An 11,755-nucleotide genomic window follows, 5' to 3' on the forward strand; every position below is an offset into this window, starting at 1 on the left:
AAAAGAATAGCAACCAAAAATGACGGCGACAACAGCACCCGAAGCTGCACTTGGTGTTCTTCCACGGGCTGACGGGTCTGCTCGGTACTCGCATGCCGGGTACACAGTAACAGCGTCGGTGAACGGGCCCATCGAAGCCCAACGGAGGGATGAGCATCCATATGAGGCACATGTCGATGTCATCGTACGACCGGCGGCAGGGGTAGGAGGTGAGGCTTTCGGCACTACATCTCACGTGCGATGGGCCGGTAGTGACAATCTATCTGTATAGGAACCCGAGAGCGCCACCTTGAGTCTCTCTTGCAGTCTTCGCTCTCGCAGCTCATTCTCGTCAAAAACTTCCCGCGCTGTCTCATCCAAATAGTCCTCCAGATCGAGGACTCGCCCGAGAACGACTATGCCAACACCAAGCTCGTTCAGGCCAGCCTAGTAAGGTCAGGTTGCCTGGTCATATCTGAGTGGGTGTACTAAAACTCTGCTAGAACTTTGGCATTATGCCGGCTTTGTTCCAGACCTCCGTTCTAGCGCTTCTTTCGGCCGCAGTGCCCATGAGAGCAACAGCCACCGCGACTGCTGTCGCGATAGTGCTCCAGGACGGCACTAGGAAGAAAGTAATCGACCCTTCCCCTAGGGAGATCGAAGCAGCCAAATCAGTCCATGTACTGGCCTTCACCTCAAGAGACGAGCTACTTCTCGCAGAGAGCGAAGGAGACTTCACGGTCCGGGAGTGGGATGAGGTTTGCGAAATCGCCGAGAGGGTCTGCTGTCGGTCGACAGTGACCAAGGAAGGCATCGAGATGATGCTGGACGACGAGGTTGCCGACGGTCCCGATACGCGCCATTTCCTTCGGTCGGCCGTGGAAGACAAAGTTGCTGCGGATCTTCATTGGAAGTAAAGCAGTACCTGCAGCCTAATCCGTCTCGTCTCGTGAGGATCAGAGGCCGAGGTCTGCCCGAAGCATTTCGTTGGCGCTTGAAGACGGCATGGTTGGACCAAGAACTACGAAAGTGCGAGACGATTCAGAGAGGCGCCCGCGCTGCCGCTGCCGAGATGCCAGTCAAGTCCGGTCACAATGACTACAAGGCTCTGCGACGGATCAAGGGAGACAAAGTGGTGGTGACCTAGTGGTGACACTGGTGAGCATGGAAGCATTCACCTTTGGGCGACAGCCTGAAATGCTATAGGCTGCACATCCACAAATCAATAATCGGCAGTTAGCCACGGGTCGCAGCAATTGGAGGCTTGAGATCTTCGTTCGACCGAGAATCAGCCCCTTTCAGGGATCTTTTCGACTTTACTACCCTCCCCTTCACGAACTCTGTGTGTTTCCTGTGAAAAGAGCAAGCTTCGCCGTCTCGAACGCTGATGGGCTCGCCTACAAGGGTTCGTGTTTGGGATTATCCGCTGGCGGGCCGAGGGTCCCCGTTTCGTCTCAGCTTTGCTCCCTACAAGGGCTCTATGAGGCCACTTTCCCAGGGCATTTGTCGGCTTCTGCAACCTTGAGGCTAAAATGTTACAGTACTTTACAGGCATTCGAGAACGGGACCGCGAAACCTGGGCGCCTTGGCGGGTACTCAGCGGTGTGGGGGGCGTTCCAGAGCATTGGCGGCGTACCTAGCCTTGCAGGTGGAGAGGTGGATACCCGTCGAAACGTCTTTCGCCTCTTCCTCGATTCATTCATGCTTCTTGATGAGGCTTTCCCAAGGCCCAGCGCATCTGTCAGAAGACTGAAAGCGGCTGTTCCTCTCACTGGCTTTGCCGGCGTCTCTGTTGAATGCGTCACATCTGCGGGGCCAGCCAATTTCCAAGGCAAATCATAAGCACGATTCAACATGCGGTCCGCCCAAGCTTTCAAACACTTGCACAATCACAGGCCGACAGAGGCCGGCAGCTGGGATGCTGTTTCTCATGCAGCTGCTCTGGTATGCTACAGCGCAACTACCGCCGACATGCGGTATCAATTTTCTAGTGTGGTAATCTGCGTGTCATGAAAGTGATGCCGCATCAGGGCCCCTCCATGCTCGCCTTCAGACCCTGGCATCGCGGAGACAAGATGAGACTCGCCTGTCCCGGCGTCGCGAACCTACCCATCTACCCCAGCCTGGCTCCCGAACCAGCGTGGCTGCACTGCTGCAGAAATCGGATGGGTTGCCATGTCACACCTCCTTGGTATCTTTGCTTTGCAGTATCTTGTGAAGCCACAAGTGCCGTTATACTCAGGGTAAGCGCAGTGGGTACGGCATAGAGTTACGGTTGCCGCCAACCTCTTACTGCGGCTGCGCCATCACACTAGTGAGTGCAAGCCACTGCTTGTGTGCACGGCGCGAAGATTTGCGAAGATCTCGGACATCGTGCATGCAGGATTGGTCTCCACAAACGTGCTTCGACTCATGCTGACCAGGTACACACATAACGCCCCTGGTACTCCGTACAAGGCCCTCGTTTCTGCGACGGCTTCATTGCGCGTTTGTGCTACATAATGTTGTATATTGACAAACAGCAATCGCAGGTATCCTCCTTAGACCCTCAGACTGCAACCCTGGAGTGGTTACCCCAGAGCTTAAGCTTGGCCCCTGAACCCGCTGTTAAACATTAACCCACTATCCGTACACCAGATATTAAAACAGCCGGAATGGATGCCATCGAGTCTGCCACTGGTCTTTCGGTCCTCGTCTCGATGACCCAACCACATACCTTCCTTCCATCACGGTCTTAATATTCCTTCTTCGGCTCTGGGAGCATTCATTGAAGCAGAGCTCTGGTAGTTCTCGCGATTACCTTAGTTTCTTATCTTCAATTTGGTTAATTTATTCTTTTTGTCCTCTTCCAGTCTACCTAGTTCATACTTTGGTCTTGCTCTTCAGCATTTCGGTTTTTTGGGTTACTCTCTCGGCGGCTCTAGACTCGGTCTCTACGGCGGCACATACTCGTTCTCGACGCAGTCATCCAATCGTTGCTTCGATCACTTGGAAATCCCGTGCATTTCCGATCGGGTCGCCATTCCTCCCATCATCCTGCTCCTGAAAGCAGTCACACTTCAGCCCTCACTGGTAGCGCCCATCCTTCTCCACGGCCCTGAGCTTACAGTAGGCCAAGGCCACCCAACACCACAAGCCCCAAAGTCCAGCGCCCGCGACACAGGATCAGGGTCCAAGAAAACCGTGCAGCAGTGGGCCTCTGCTTGTTGACCCGCTAACCCGCCACCCGAACCCCTTAAACCCGCTCCAAAGAATCGTCCCTCACTCGGCAACGATTCCTTGATAATAACACTCTATACCCCTGGGTACCGCTTGATTCAGTTGAAGAAACTTGGAGTGATTTTGTGCTAAACGCCGGCTGAGGTGAGCACTTCGTGGAATTCCCCTGAACATCAAAGCTCTTGAAGCCATGGATCCGGTGGCTCGGAGTTGGACCCTCAAGGGCCGGTTCTAGATTCCCGTCCACTACGTTAGGTGGTCGGTCAACGCCCCGTCGAGGCATGTCCGCTGACAGTTCTGACTACAGGTCCTGCGGTTGCTGCGTCAAATCCATCATAAAGTGCCAACCGAGTAAGCCGAGAAAGCCTGTCCACCACCAATTGTCAATTATTCCGCTCTCCGTCATTCCACATTCGCGGATTAATCGGTGACGTCGGCAAGACAGGGTGACGGCGCATCTCTCTGCAGCACGCGCTCTCTGTTACAGCACTCGTACAGACACTGCAGGTCCGTTAACTCCGACGCTCTGGCCTGCTTCTCGCAGAACATTCTCGCGCAGTGTGCGGGTGAATACGCAACCTGAAGCCTGTGACGGGGAAGGTGCAGACTCGCTACAATCCACTGTGATTACCTGCCGGCTTCGTACCCTAGCTTCCTTGGAGAAGCAACCACGAGGCCCAGGGCAGCATCGAACCCTCCCAACTAAGCTAGCCTGACCCCACTCCCCCAAACCAACCGTGACCGGCCCCAAAATGTCGTCTTCAATTCACCCAGCCCTTGCTCACCCCGCGGACCTCCCGCTCCCGTCGCCTCAACGGCGCTGCAACGGGGAAGGAATTAATACCTACGCTCCCGCCAATCCCGACACCGCCGACAGTTACAATGTCACGATCGGACTAAGGCCTTCGCCGACGGACAACGAGGACCCAACCTCCGCGGACCATTCACTTCCCGACGTAACGCCGGCGACGCCGGTATCATCGACAGTCCGGCACGGTGATGTCCTCGTTGAGTCTCAACCCGCTCTCCCAGTAGTAAATAGCCTGGTGGCCCAGGACCCCGAGCCTCCGCAGCCCAGCACTCTACCCCACGGTCATCGCAAGAACGCTCTCTCCGTTGAGTCGGTCCCGCGACAGACGCTTATGAAAGCATTGGCCTCTGTGGCGCGCAACAACAAGCCCCAAGCCCTTTCACTCAACGGCATGTTATCCGCACATAGCGCCCCGAAGAGCGGCGAAAATCGACCGTCGTCCGCTTGCTCTCAGCAGCTTTGCGACGCTCTGTACGGGCTGGCGCAGGCTCAAAACCCCCGCCCGACTGTCACCATGACGCCCACCGCCGCCTTCCCTTCCCTGCAGTCGCCCTGCTTCTACCATACCCGTTTCGATGACGCCGTCGACATTGACAAGGTACTCGAGGAAATCAAGAACGACGAGTGGATGTCGCATTCACGGCTGGTGCAGACGGCCACGGGCGTCCGTGAGGTGTCCAAGCAGCTCCAGCGCCGGCCCATCCGGCGCGCCGTCAAGAACGTCATGATTGTCACCAAGGCTCGTGATAATCAGCTGGTTCTACTCACCCGCGAGCTGGCCCTGTGGCTGCTGCAAACCCCGCGCTATGGCTCCGACGTCGGCGTCAATGTTTACGTAGATGCCAAGCTGCGCCATTCGAAACGGTTCAATGCTCGGGGAATCACTGATGAGGATCCCCGATTCCACGACATGCTTAGGTACTGGACGCCGGACCTGTGCTGGAGCCAGCCGGAAAAGTTTGATTTAGTACTTACGCTCGGCGGTGACGGGACTGTTCTCTTCACGTCGTGGCTGTTCCAGCGAATTGTGCCGCCCGTGCTGTCCTTCAGCCTGGGCAGCCTCGGCTTCCTGACCAGTTTCGAGTTTGAGCGGTACAAGGACCACCTGAACCGCGTCATGGGCGACGAGGGTATGCGTGTCAATCTTCGGATGCGCTTCACTTGTACCGTGTATCGCAACGGTCCCGGAGACGAGATGGAGGAAGGTGAACAGTTCGAGGTTCTCAACGAGCTCGTCATTGACCGCGGGCCGTCGCCGTACGTCTCCAACCTGGAGCTGTACGGTGACAATGAGCTGTTGACTGTGGTCCAAGCGGATGGCTGTATCTTTTCAACTCCGACTGGTAGGTACCTCTCGCAGCCCTTAGTCCTCGAACTGAATGCTGACATAGCCCCTCAGGTTCCACTGCCTACTCCCTCTCGGCCGGCGGCTCCCTTGTCCACCCGGACATTCCCGCCATCCTTCTCACCCCAATCTGCCCGCACACGCTATCCTTCCGGCCCATGGTCCTCTCAGACACGATGCTCCTGCGCGTCTCGGTGCCGCGCAATAGCCGGGCCACGGCCTACTGCGCCTTTGACGGGAAGGGCCGCGTCGAGCTCAAACAGGGCGACCATGTCACCATCACAGCGTCGCAGTACCCCTTCCCCACGGTCGTGCGCACCGACACCGAGTGGTTCGACAGCGTTTCCCGCACGCTCAGGTGGAACGTTCGCGCCGCCACGCAAAAGGCGTTTGACACGGGCAGCACCAAGGGCTCATCGGCGTCGCTGACCAGCGAATACGGCAATCAAGACGACGACGAGGGGTGGGATATCGATACCGATTCCGCCTGCTATGCGAGTGAGGAGAGCAGTAGCGCTGCAAGTCCTCTCAGGCGGCAGATGAGCTTGTTGGGGATGTAGCTGGTTGGCCGATACCCCCGCGCTGGGGTGATTCGGATTGCTTTTTTGGTCACTTGGGTTAGAAGGCCTAGCGCTCAGCATATTCTTTACTTTTTTGCTCGCTCCTCTATGGGTATGGAAGCTTCAATAAACGGCGTTGTGGGAGTTATAAAGTGTGGGAGAAGCGGGGATGGTGAATGGGCCTAGTCGAGATACTTGTCACTTGCGGGCACGGCTTGACAGATGATGCGTCTTTGATGTCATGCGAGAACTGATAGACAGAAACACAACGGCCGAGAGCAGAAAGCTCCTAGTAGGCCGTTGATCATTTCCCCGCACTGCATCACTTTTCAGCTACACGACTTGAATAGCAGATGACTTCTACGTGACAGGTGTCGGGTTAGTGCACGCTTGTCTTGGTTTCTGGTTAGGGGATGATGGCACAAGAACCGGTGCGTTCTGTGATCAGAGCAATAAAGCTTGGTGATCGCCTACAGATGTCGACAGAGCTAGGTCAAAGCCTTGACTAAACAGAAAGTCGCGTTGTTGATTGCATCGCTTCATCGTACGATATCATCCTGTTATCACCTTGCAACATTTCAACCGGGGATTTCGTCCGAGGGAACCCCCTCCACAGCCATCCTCCGACCTTCAAACTCGACGATCTTGGGGATCTCCTCGTCAAGCCCGTGCCCTGTCGGCTTCCACCCTAGATACTTCCTTGCCCTTGATGCCACCCCTTTGGAGTTCCTCCCCCACGTGTCCCCGGCTGCATGCCCATCCTCCACGTGCTTGGACTAAGGGAAGTCAAGTCAGCTATACTTATCCTCTGTCATTGAGCAGTAAGTATTTCACGGAGGGGGTAGCAGGGTAGCAGGGCATTGCAGAGCAGAGCAGAGCAGAGCAGAGCCGCCCCAAAGTCCTCCGGAACACAAACCACCACCACCACCACCACCACCACCACCACCCTTGTGAAGGTGGAAAGGTGTAGGTATTATATAAGTGAGTAAGCACCAAGTAGGAGCAAGTAAACACAATACATACCACAACCTCCTTCAAAAACCCCCTTCTCACCGCCTCACCCGCAATCTCCACCGCCACCTTCCCCCAAACATGTGTCCCGCTCTCGCAAAAGTAGTATGCCCTCCCCCCCGAACACTTCAGGGTTATCAGCAGCAGCACCACCACCACCACCCATCCCCGCGGCATAGCGAACAAGCCCCACCAACAACTCACTCACATCCCTCACATGAACATGATCCCACTCAGCCTCTCCCCCGTTCTGCCCAACAATCGGCGCGTAGCCATGGCGCAGAACGAAGCGTGTCAGGGAAGGGATCTGCTGGCTGATATTGTTAACTGGGCCGCGGCCAAAGCCGTAGATAGTTAGGGGCGCGACAATAGCTGTTTTAATGCTGCTGTTGTCGTTGGCGGAGAGGACTATCTTGTCGACGTCACGGTGCAGGGCTTAGTCTAGGAGGGTGAGGATCCGGTCGATGTCGGCTATGTCGTCGTATTTTTCGGAGGGGAGGGGGAGTTGCCCGACGCGGTTGTGGGTTTGGTCGTACTTTTTTTTGGTTACATGCCAGTGTAGCGTGAGGTTAGTATCGTGGTTACATGTAGGGGTAGGGGTAAGGGGTTGACGGTTGAGGAACGGGGAACGGTCCCTGTGTCCGTGGATGGGCTATTAGTAGTGATACTAGGAAGTACTGTGCCTACCCATTGTAGAATTCCAGTCCCGCTGACGTGGATCCAGTATGCCGGGTGCTCAGGTGAGCGGCCGGCGGCTTGCAGGCCCCTTAGGATGGCTTTGGCTTGGACAGCGTCGTCTGCAGATTTAGCCGTGTCTTGTAGAATTGTCAGCTTTGTGTCCATGACCTGAGGTTGGCCCGTAAGTACCGGTAGGTACAGAATCATGGACATACGGAGGACGATATCCGCCTTTCTGGCTTCCTCCTCCAAGACGTCAGCCAGAGACATGGCCGGGCTGGCAGCTCCTGGATAGACAATCTTGATGTCTGTGTTGGGATACTTTCGGCGCACCAGCTCCTCGCGCTCCTTGTTGCGCACAACCAGGGTGTAATCGAAGTCCGGATTGGCCTCATAAAGAGCATGGAAGGCATCGCCCCCAATGTAGCCTGATACAGTTGAGTAGGTATAGGGGGTTCCAGCAACCATGGATATCCAGACGTACCAGTTACTCCAGTTCTGTTATAATTGGTAGTTGTGTGTTAGATACTCTACTCATCTTGATCCCAATAGTTATGGCTCAGGACTTACACAAGGACTTTGGGGCTCATCTTGAAGAAGTCGGTTGAGTTGCTAATTGTTTCTGATCTCTTTCAAGCAATGACTGAAACGGTGACAACTCAGAAGCTAGCGCCACGGTCAACATAAGAGGCATGGAGCGCCGACATGATCTATGCAATGCAGGTGTTTACTGATGCTTCAGCGTGTCTGCACACTGCATAGCAAACACGGGTTAAGTTCCCTCCACAGCAGCATGCATGATGTCATGCCGGACAGAGAAGTCGGGCGTGTGGTAAGCAGACCGCGGCATATCGAGCGAACAACTGATCTCAACCGAGCACTCATGAACAAATTGTGTGCCTCCGTTCCGGCTACCGATGGAGTCATGGGCGGTTAGCTAGATGTAAGTACTTTAACTGGACTACTCGCGGCCAGTTTCAGCCGGGAATCAGAGAAGTTATGTGTTGATGTTGAGCTTGGCGATGTGAGCCGTCACCAGCTAGCAGATCGGCATGCAAGCGAGAAACCGCGGGTCTGAATACACATGGTGTAGACCGGATCTCACTTCTCCATCGCAAAATAGACTTTCACCTCAACCTCGTTCGCCCATCCACTCTCAAGGCCCATCTCCTGCCAAGCCGATTCAATATCGACATCGAGGACATGCTGGTCCCCTTCATTCACGGATACCGTGTGAGGAGGGATAGGCTGTCCCTGGGTGGTCACCATAAAATCATCCTGAAGAGACAGCTCGGGGAGTACCGAGATGTAGATGCCTGTCACCGGCCAGATTAGCAACATTACGGCCCAAGATACTTTCAGGACTGAAGGAGTGTCAGCCAACTCACCCAACACACCCAACGCCTTGAGCGTCGTGTCAACCAGCATCCGCCCATTCTCACGAAGGTCATAGACGGTGTTTAGAACGGCCGCGCAGCCAGTCATCTTACCCACAAGCCCCAGGTTTGCAAGCAGCACTTCTTGTCCTCTCGTCCGCGACTCAAACGCTGTTAAGGGGAACGCGCAGAGGACGTCGTAGCCCCGGGCAGGGAGCGAGAGGGTGAGCACCGACAAGGACGCTCCGACCTCCAAGGGGGGCGTCACCTTCCCGCTCACATGCGATCTCACCACATAGTTGAGTGACCCTACCACGCCGGGAAACCTCGTGAGCGGGATGAGCTCCGTCAGCGCCTTTGCCATCGAGACATTGAAGACGCCCACAATTGACGTTCCCCCGGCTCCTGCCCGTCCATGGTAGGCCCCGACTTTAAGCAATGCCGGGTCTTGGTAAGCGTTGTACACATCCAGGGTCCTGCCCAGCACGCTGGGACGGAAAACGACAGTGCGGCCCCGGGGCGTAGTGCCCGTTATCTGCTTGATCAGGCCAATGTCGTGCTGGCCAGGGACGTCGGTGATGTAGACAGGCCCGCCGCTGACACAGCGAGCGGCGGCGTGAAAGCCGGCATACTGGTAATGCGATCCTGTCTGGAACATGTCCCAGTCCGGGAGGATGTTAAGATGTTGGTTGAACAGGGCATTATGAGCATTCGCCCAGACGTGCCACGGGTGAGAAGCGGGCTCGTCCGGGTAGAAGTCATCCGAGTTGCGGCAGACGACGGCGGGACGGTTGCGCGGGAGCTGGGAGTGGAAGATGATTTGCGGCGCCTGGGACATGCACGAGATCACCCGGCCACCGAAATGCCGAAGGGAGGCAAGAGTCCAGGCATCGAGGTAGGCGTAAGCGAGTTCTCGGCGGGCTCGAGGGGAGACCCAGGTGTCGAGCATGTACTGTGCGTCGGTCTTGACTCCGTCGATGCCGCAGGACGATAGGAAGCGGTAAAAGTCATCGTAGAATTTCTCGGTATCTTCTTTAGCTACTACCGTCATCTTCCCTCCCGTGGGGAGGTGTCGGCGCTCTCCGTCCTCACGGATGATCTCGACTGTCTTGTACCGCTTGGCAAGTGGACCTTCGGGCGCGAGTCCAGCCCAGTAGCCCAGCAGTGCATGCCAGACGGCAATGTATTGTATGTGTTCATGTTTCGAGCGGATGTCTGATACTAATGCCTTGAGCCCTCTGGGGAAAGTTTTGGGTTCGGCCTCGAAATCGTTCCAGCCGTGTTGCCACTGACCATTTCCCCTGTAGTCTATGTCTTGCCAATTGTCGTCTATGATCAGGTTTGAAATGTTGATGTTGTTCTCGGCCAGTGTGTCAACCGCTTTGAGGACCTTCTCCTCTGTCAATCGCTGACCTAGGGCATTCCATGTACCTACGGAAGGCCGGTTAGACTGTGTGCTGTTTCACGATCTGGGTATGATTTGCCCTCACAGTATCCTAGGCCATCATACCAATTCTCATACCATTCAGGTTTGACCTTGCTCGGAGGCTCTGATTCGGCCTTTCCATCAGCGGTCAAGACATTACCTGAGCTAACGAGCGTTCGGGCGTGGTATATGACAGCTGCGCTCGCGCTCTCAAAATCATTGCCAACTGCGACTAGGACGGTGCCGACCGCCGCATGCGCATTATCGCTCCGAATCTGGTGTAGCATGAGCGGCGATCAACCATCAGCCGTCCTTGAGCCCGTGGAGAACCTACATGTAGTGTCAAGCGTCCCGACTCTCCGCTGCGAAAGAGGGTAATGACATCGCCGACGCCGCTCATCCCTAGGAAGACGAGGTGCTTTCCTTGTGGGGACAGAAATGAGCAGAGCAATGCATCTTTATCTAGTTCGAAGGTCGATTTCCCATGCCGTGGACCAAGCCACGGCGTCCAAGTCCGGACCAGGGCAAACCATCTGCAGTACATTCAGTTATTGGGACGGCCTAGAGCTTCCGTTTCAAGCGAGAAGGAAGCCCTACCTCAGGAAGCGTCCCCACGGGATACCCAGGGGTACTTGGGCATATGCTGACTCGCCATCCTTTGCTCCATCTACCCGCGCGTCGATGGACCAAAGCCGTGTTCCAGGGCTCTGGCTCATGTGGCTTCTCCACGGGAGATCTGGATTCAAATGTTGGATCAAGTCCGGCAAGTCGTCAGAATCATGCTCTCCAGCGGGAGTGTGGTCGGCTAGCACCATGCCATCGTCCAGGCCTTGCTCGTCACGGACCCAATGCCAATCCTGGTCGGGCTTTGTTCGATACTTGACGGTAAAAGTCAGTGGAGCCTCCAGAACCAATCTTGCCGTGTAGTAAAAGCTCGACTTGGTGCCATGAGTCTCGTGTAGTGCTGGCCGGTGGACGTCTGGCGCATCGGGAAGCAGTTCAGTTTCAGTCCAGTCTCCATGGCTGCCGCTTGAATGCCAGAGTGCAAGCTGCCAGGCGTCTGCTGGCAATTCGTTCGGAACCTCCAGGACAGCGTGGAATATTATCTCTCCGGATCCTCGCAGCTGTGTGACCTGCCCTAGGGGCGGATATGTCGCAATCAAGGCCGCCATGATCTGTGAGACCGGGCCAGAGACGAACGGATCTAAGGAGGCAGAATCAGTGTCAAGCGTAGAGGTACCAACGAACGACGCTGTGCATGCGTTGACGCCAATTGGTGGAACATTCTGCCTAGTACAATTCACAAGACTTTGTTGACCCTGCCATGGAAGGCACGATGCCCTTGGGATG

The 11,755-nt window shown here is 55.7% G+C and overlaps 5 protein-coding genes across 5 annotated transcripts; 2 read left to right on the forward strand and 3 right to left on the reverse strand.

Annotated features, from left to right (window-relative positions):
• Positions 1–19: 19 nt before the first annotated feature.
• Positions 20–896, forward strand: N656DRAFT_786671 (uncharacterized protein; the record flags this gene model as incomplete). Its single annotated transcript, XM_064816546.1, has 3 exons — positions 20–209; positions 272–429; positions 483–896. The coding sequence occupies 3 exons, from the start codon at positions 20–22 to the stop codon at positions 894–896; spliced, it is 762 nt and encodes a 253-aa protein (XP_064673828.1).
• Positions 897–3,950: 3,054 nt separating this feature from the next.
• On the forward strand, positions 3,951–5,914 carry N656DRAFT_794584 (ATP-NAD kinase; the record flags this gene model as incomplete). Its single annotated transcript, XM_064817302.1, has 2 exons — positions 3,951–5,352; positions 5,409–5,914. The coding sequence occupies 2 exons, from the start codon at positions 3,951–3,953 to the stop codon at positions 5,912–5,914; spliced, it is 1,908 nt and encodes a 635-aa protein (XP_064673829.1).
• A 578-nt stretch (positions 5,915–6,492) lies between these two features.
• On the reverse strand, positions 6,493–7,102 carry N656DRAFT_794585 (uncharacterized protein; the record flags this gene model as incomplete). Its single annotated transcript, XM_064817303.1, has 2 exons — positions 6,493–6,690; positions 6,938–7,102. 2 exons carry the CDS (start codon positions 7,100–7,102, stop codon positions 6,493–6,495), a joined length of 363 nt encoding a protein of 120 aa, XP_064673830.1.
• A 259-nt stretch (positions 7,103–7,361) lies between these two features.
• Positions 7,362–8,193, reverse strand: N656DRAFT_794586 (uncharacterized protein; the record flags this gene model as incomplete). Its single annotated transcript, XM_064817304.1, has 5 exons — positions 7,362–7,460; positions 7,613–7,740; positions 7,819–8,031; positions 8,088–8,101; positions 8,174–8,193. The coding sequence occupies 5 exons, from the start codon at positions 8,191–8,193 to the stop codon at positions 7,362–7,364; spliced, it is 474 nt and encodes a 157-aa protein (XP_064673831.1).
• A 511-nt stretch (positions 8,194–8,704) lies between these two features.
• Positions 8,705–11,577, reverse strand: N656DRAFT_794587 (glycoside hydrolase family 36 protein; the record flags this gene model as incomplete). The annotated part of the gene is made up of 5 exons (XM_064817305.1): positions 8,705–8,919; positions 8,992–10,410; positions 10,470–10,680; positions 10,740–10,938; positions 11,003–11,577. 5 exons carry the CDS (start codon positions 11,575–11,577, stop codon positions 8,705–8,707), a joined length of 2,619 nt encoding a protein of 872 aa, XP_064673832.1.
• Between the last annotated feature and the right edge of the window lie 178 nt (positions 11,578–11,755).

Source organism: Canariomyces notabilis (assembly GCF_033297395.1).
Source record: "Canariomyces notabilis strain CBS 508.74 unplaced genomic scaffold N656scaffold_2, whole genome shotgun sequence".
Taxonomy (NCBI): Eukaryota; Fungi; Ascomycota; class Sordariomycetes; order Sordariales; family Chaetomiaceae; genus Canariomyces; species Canariomyces notabilis.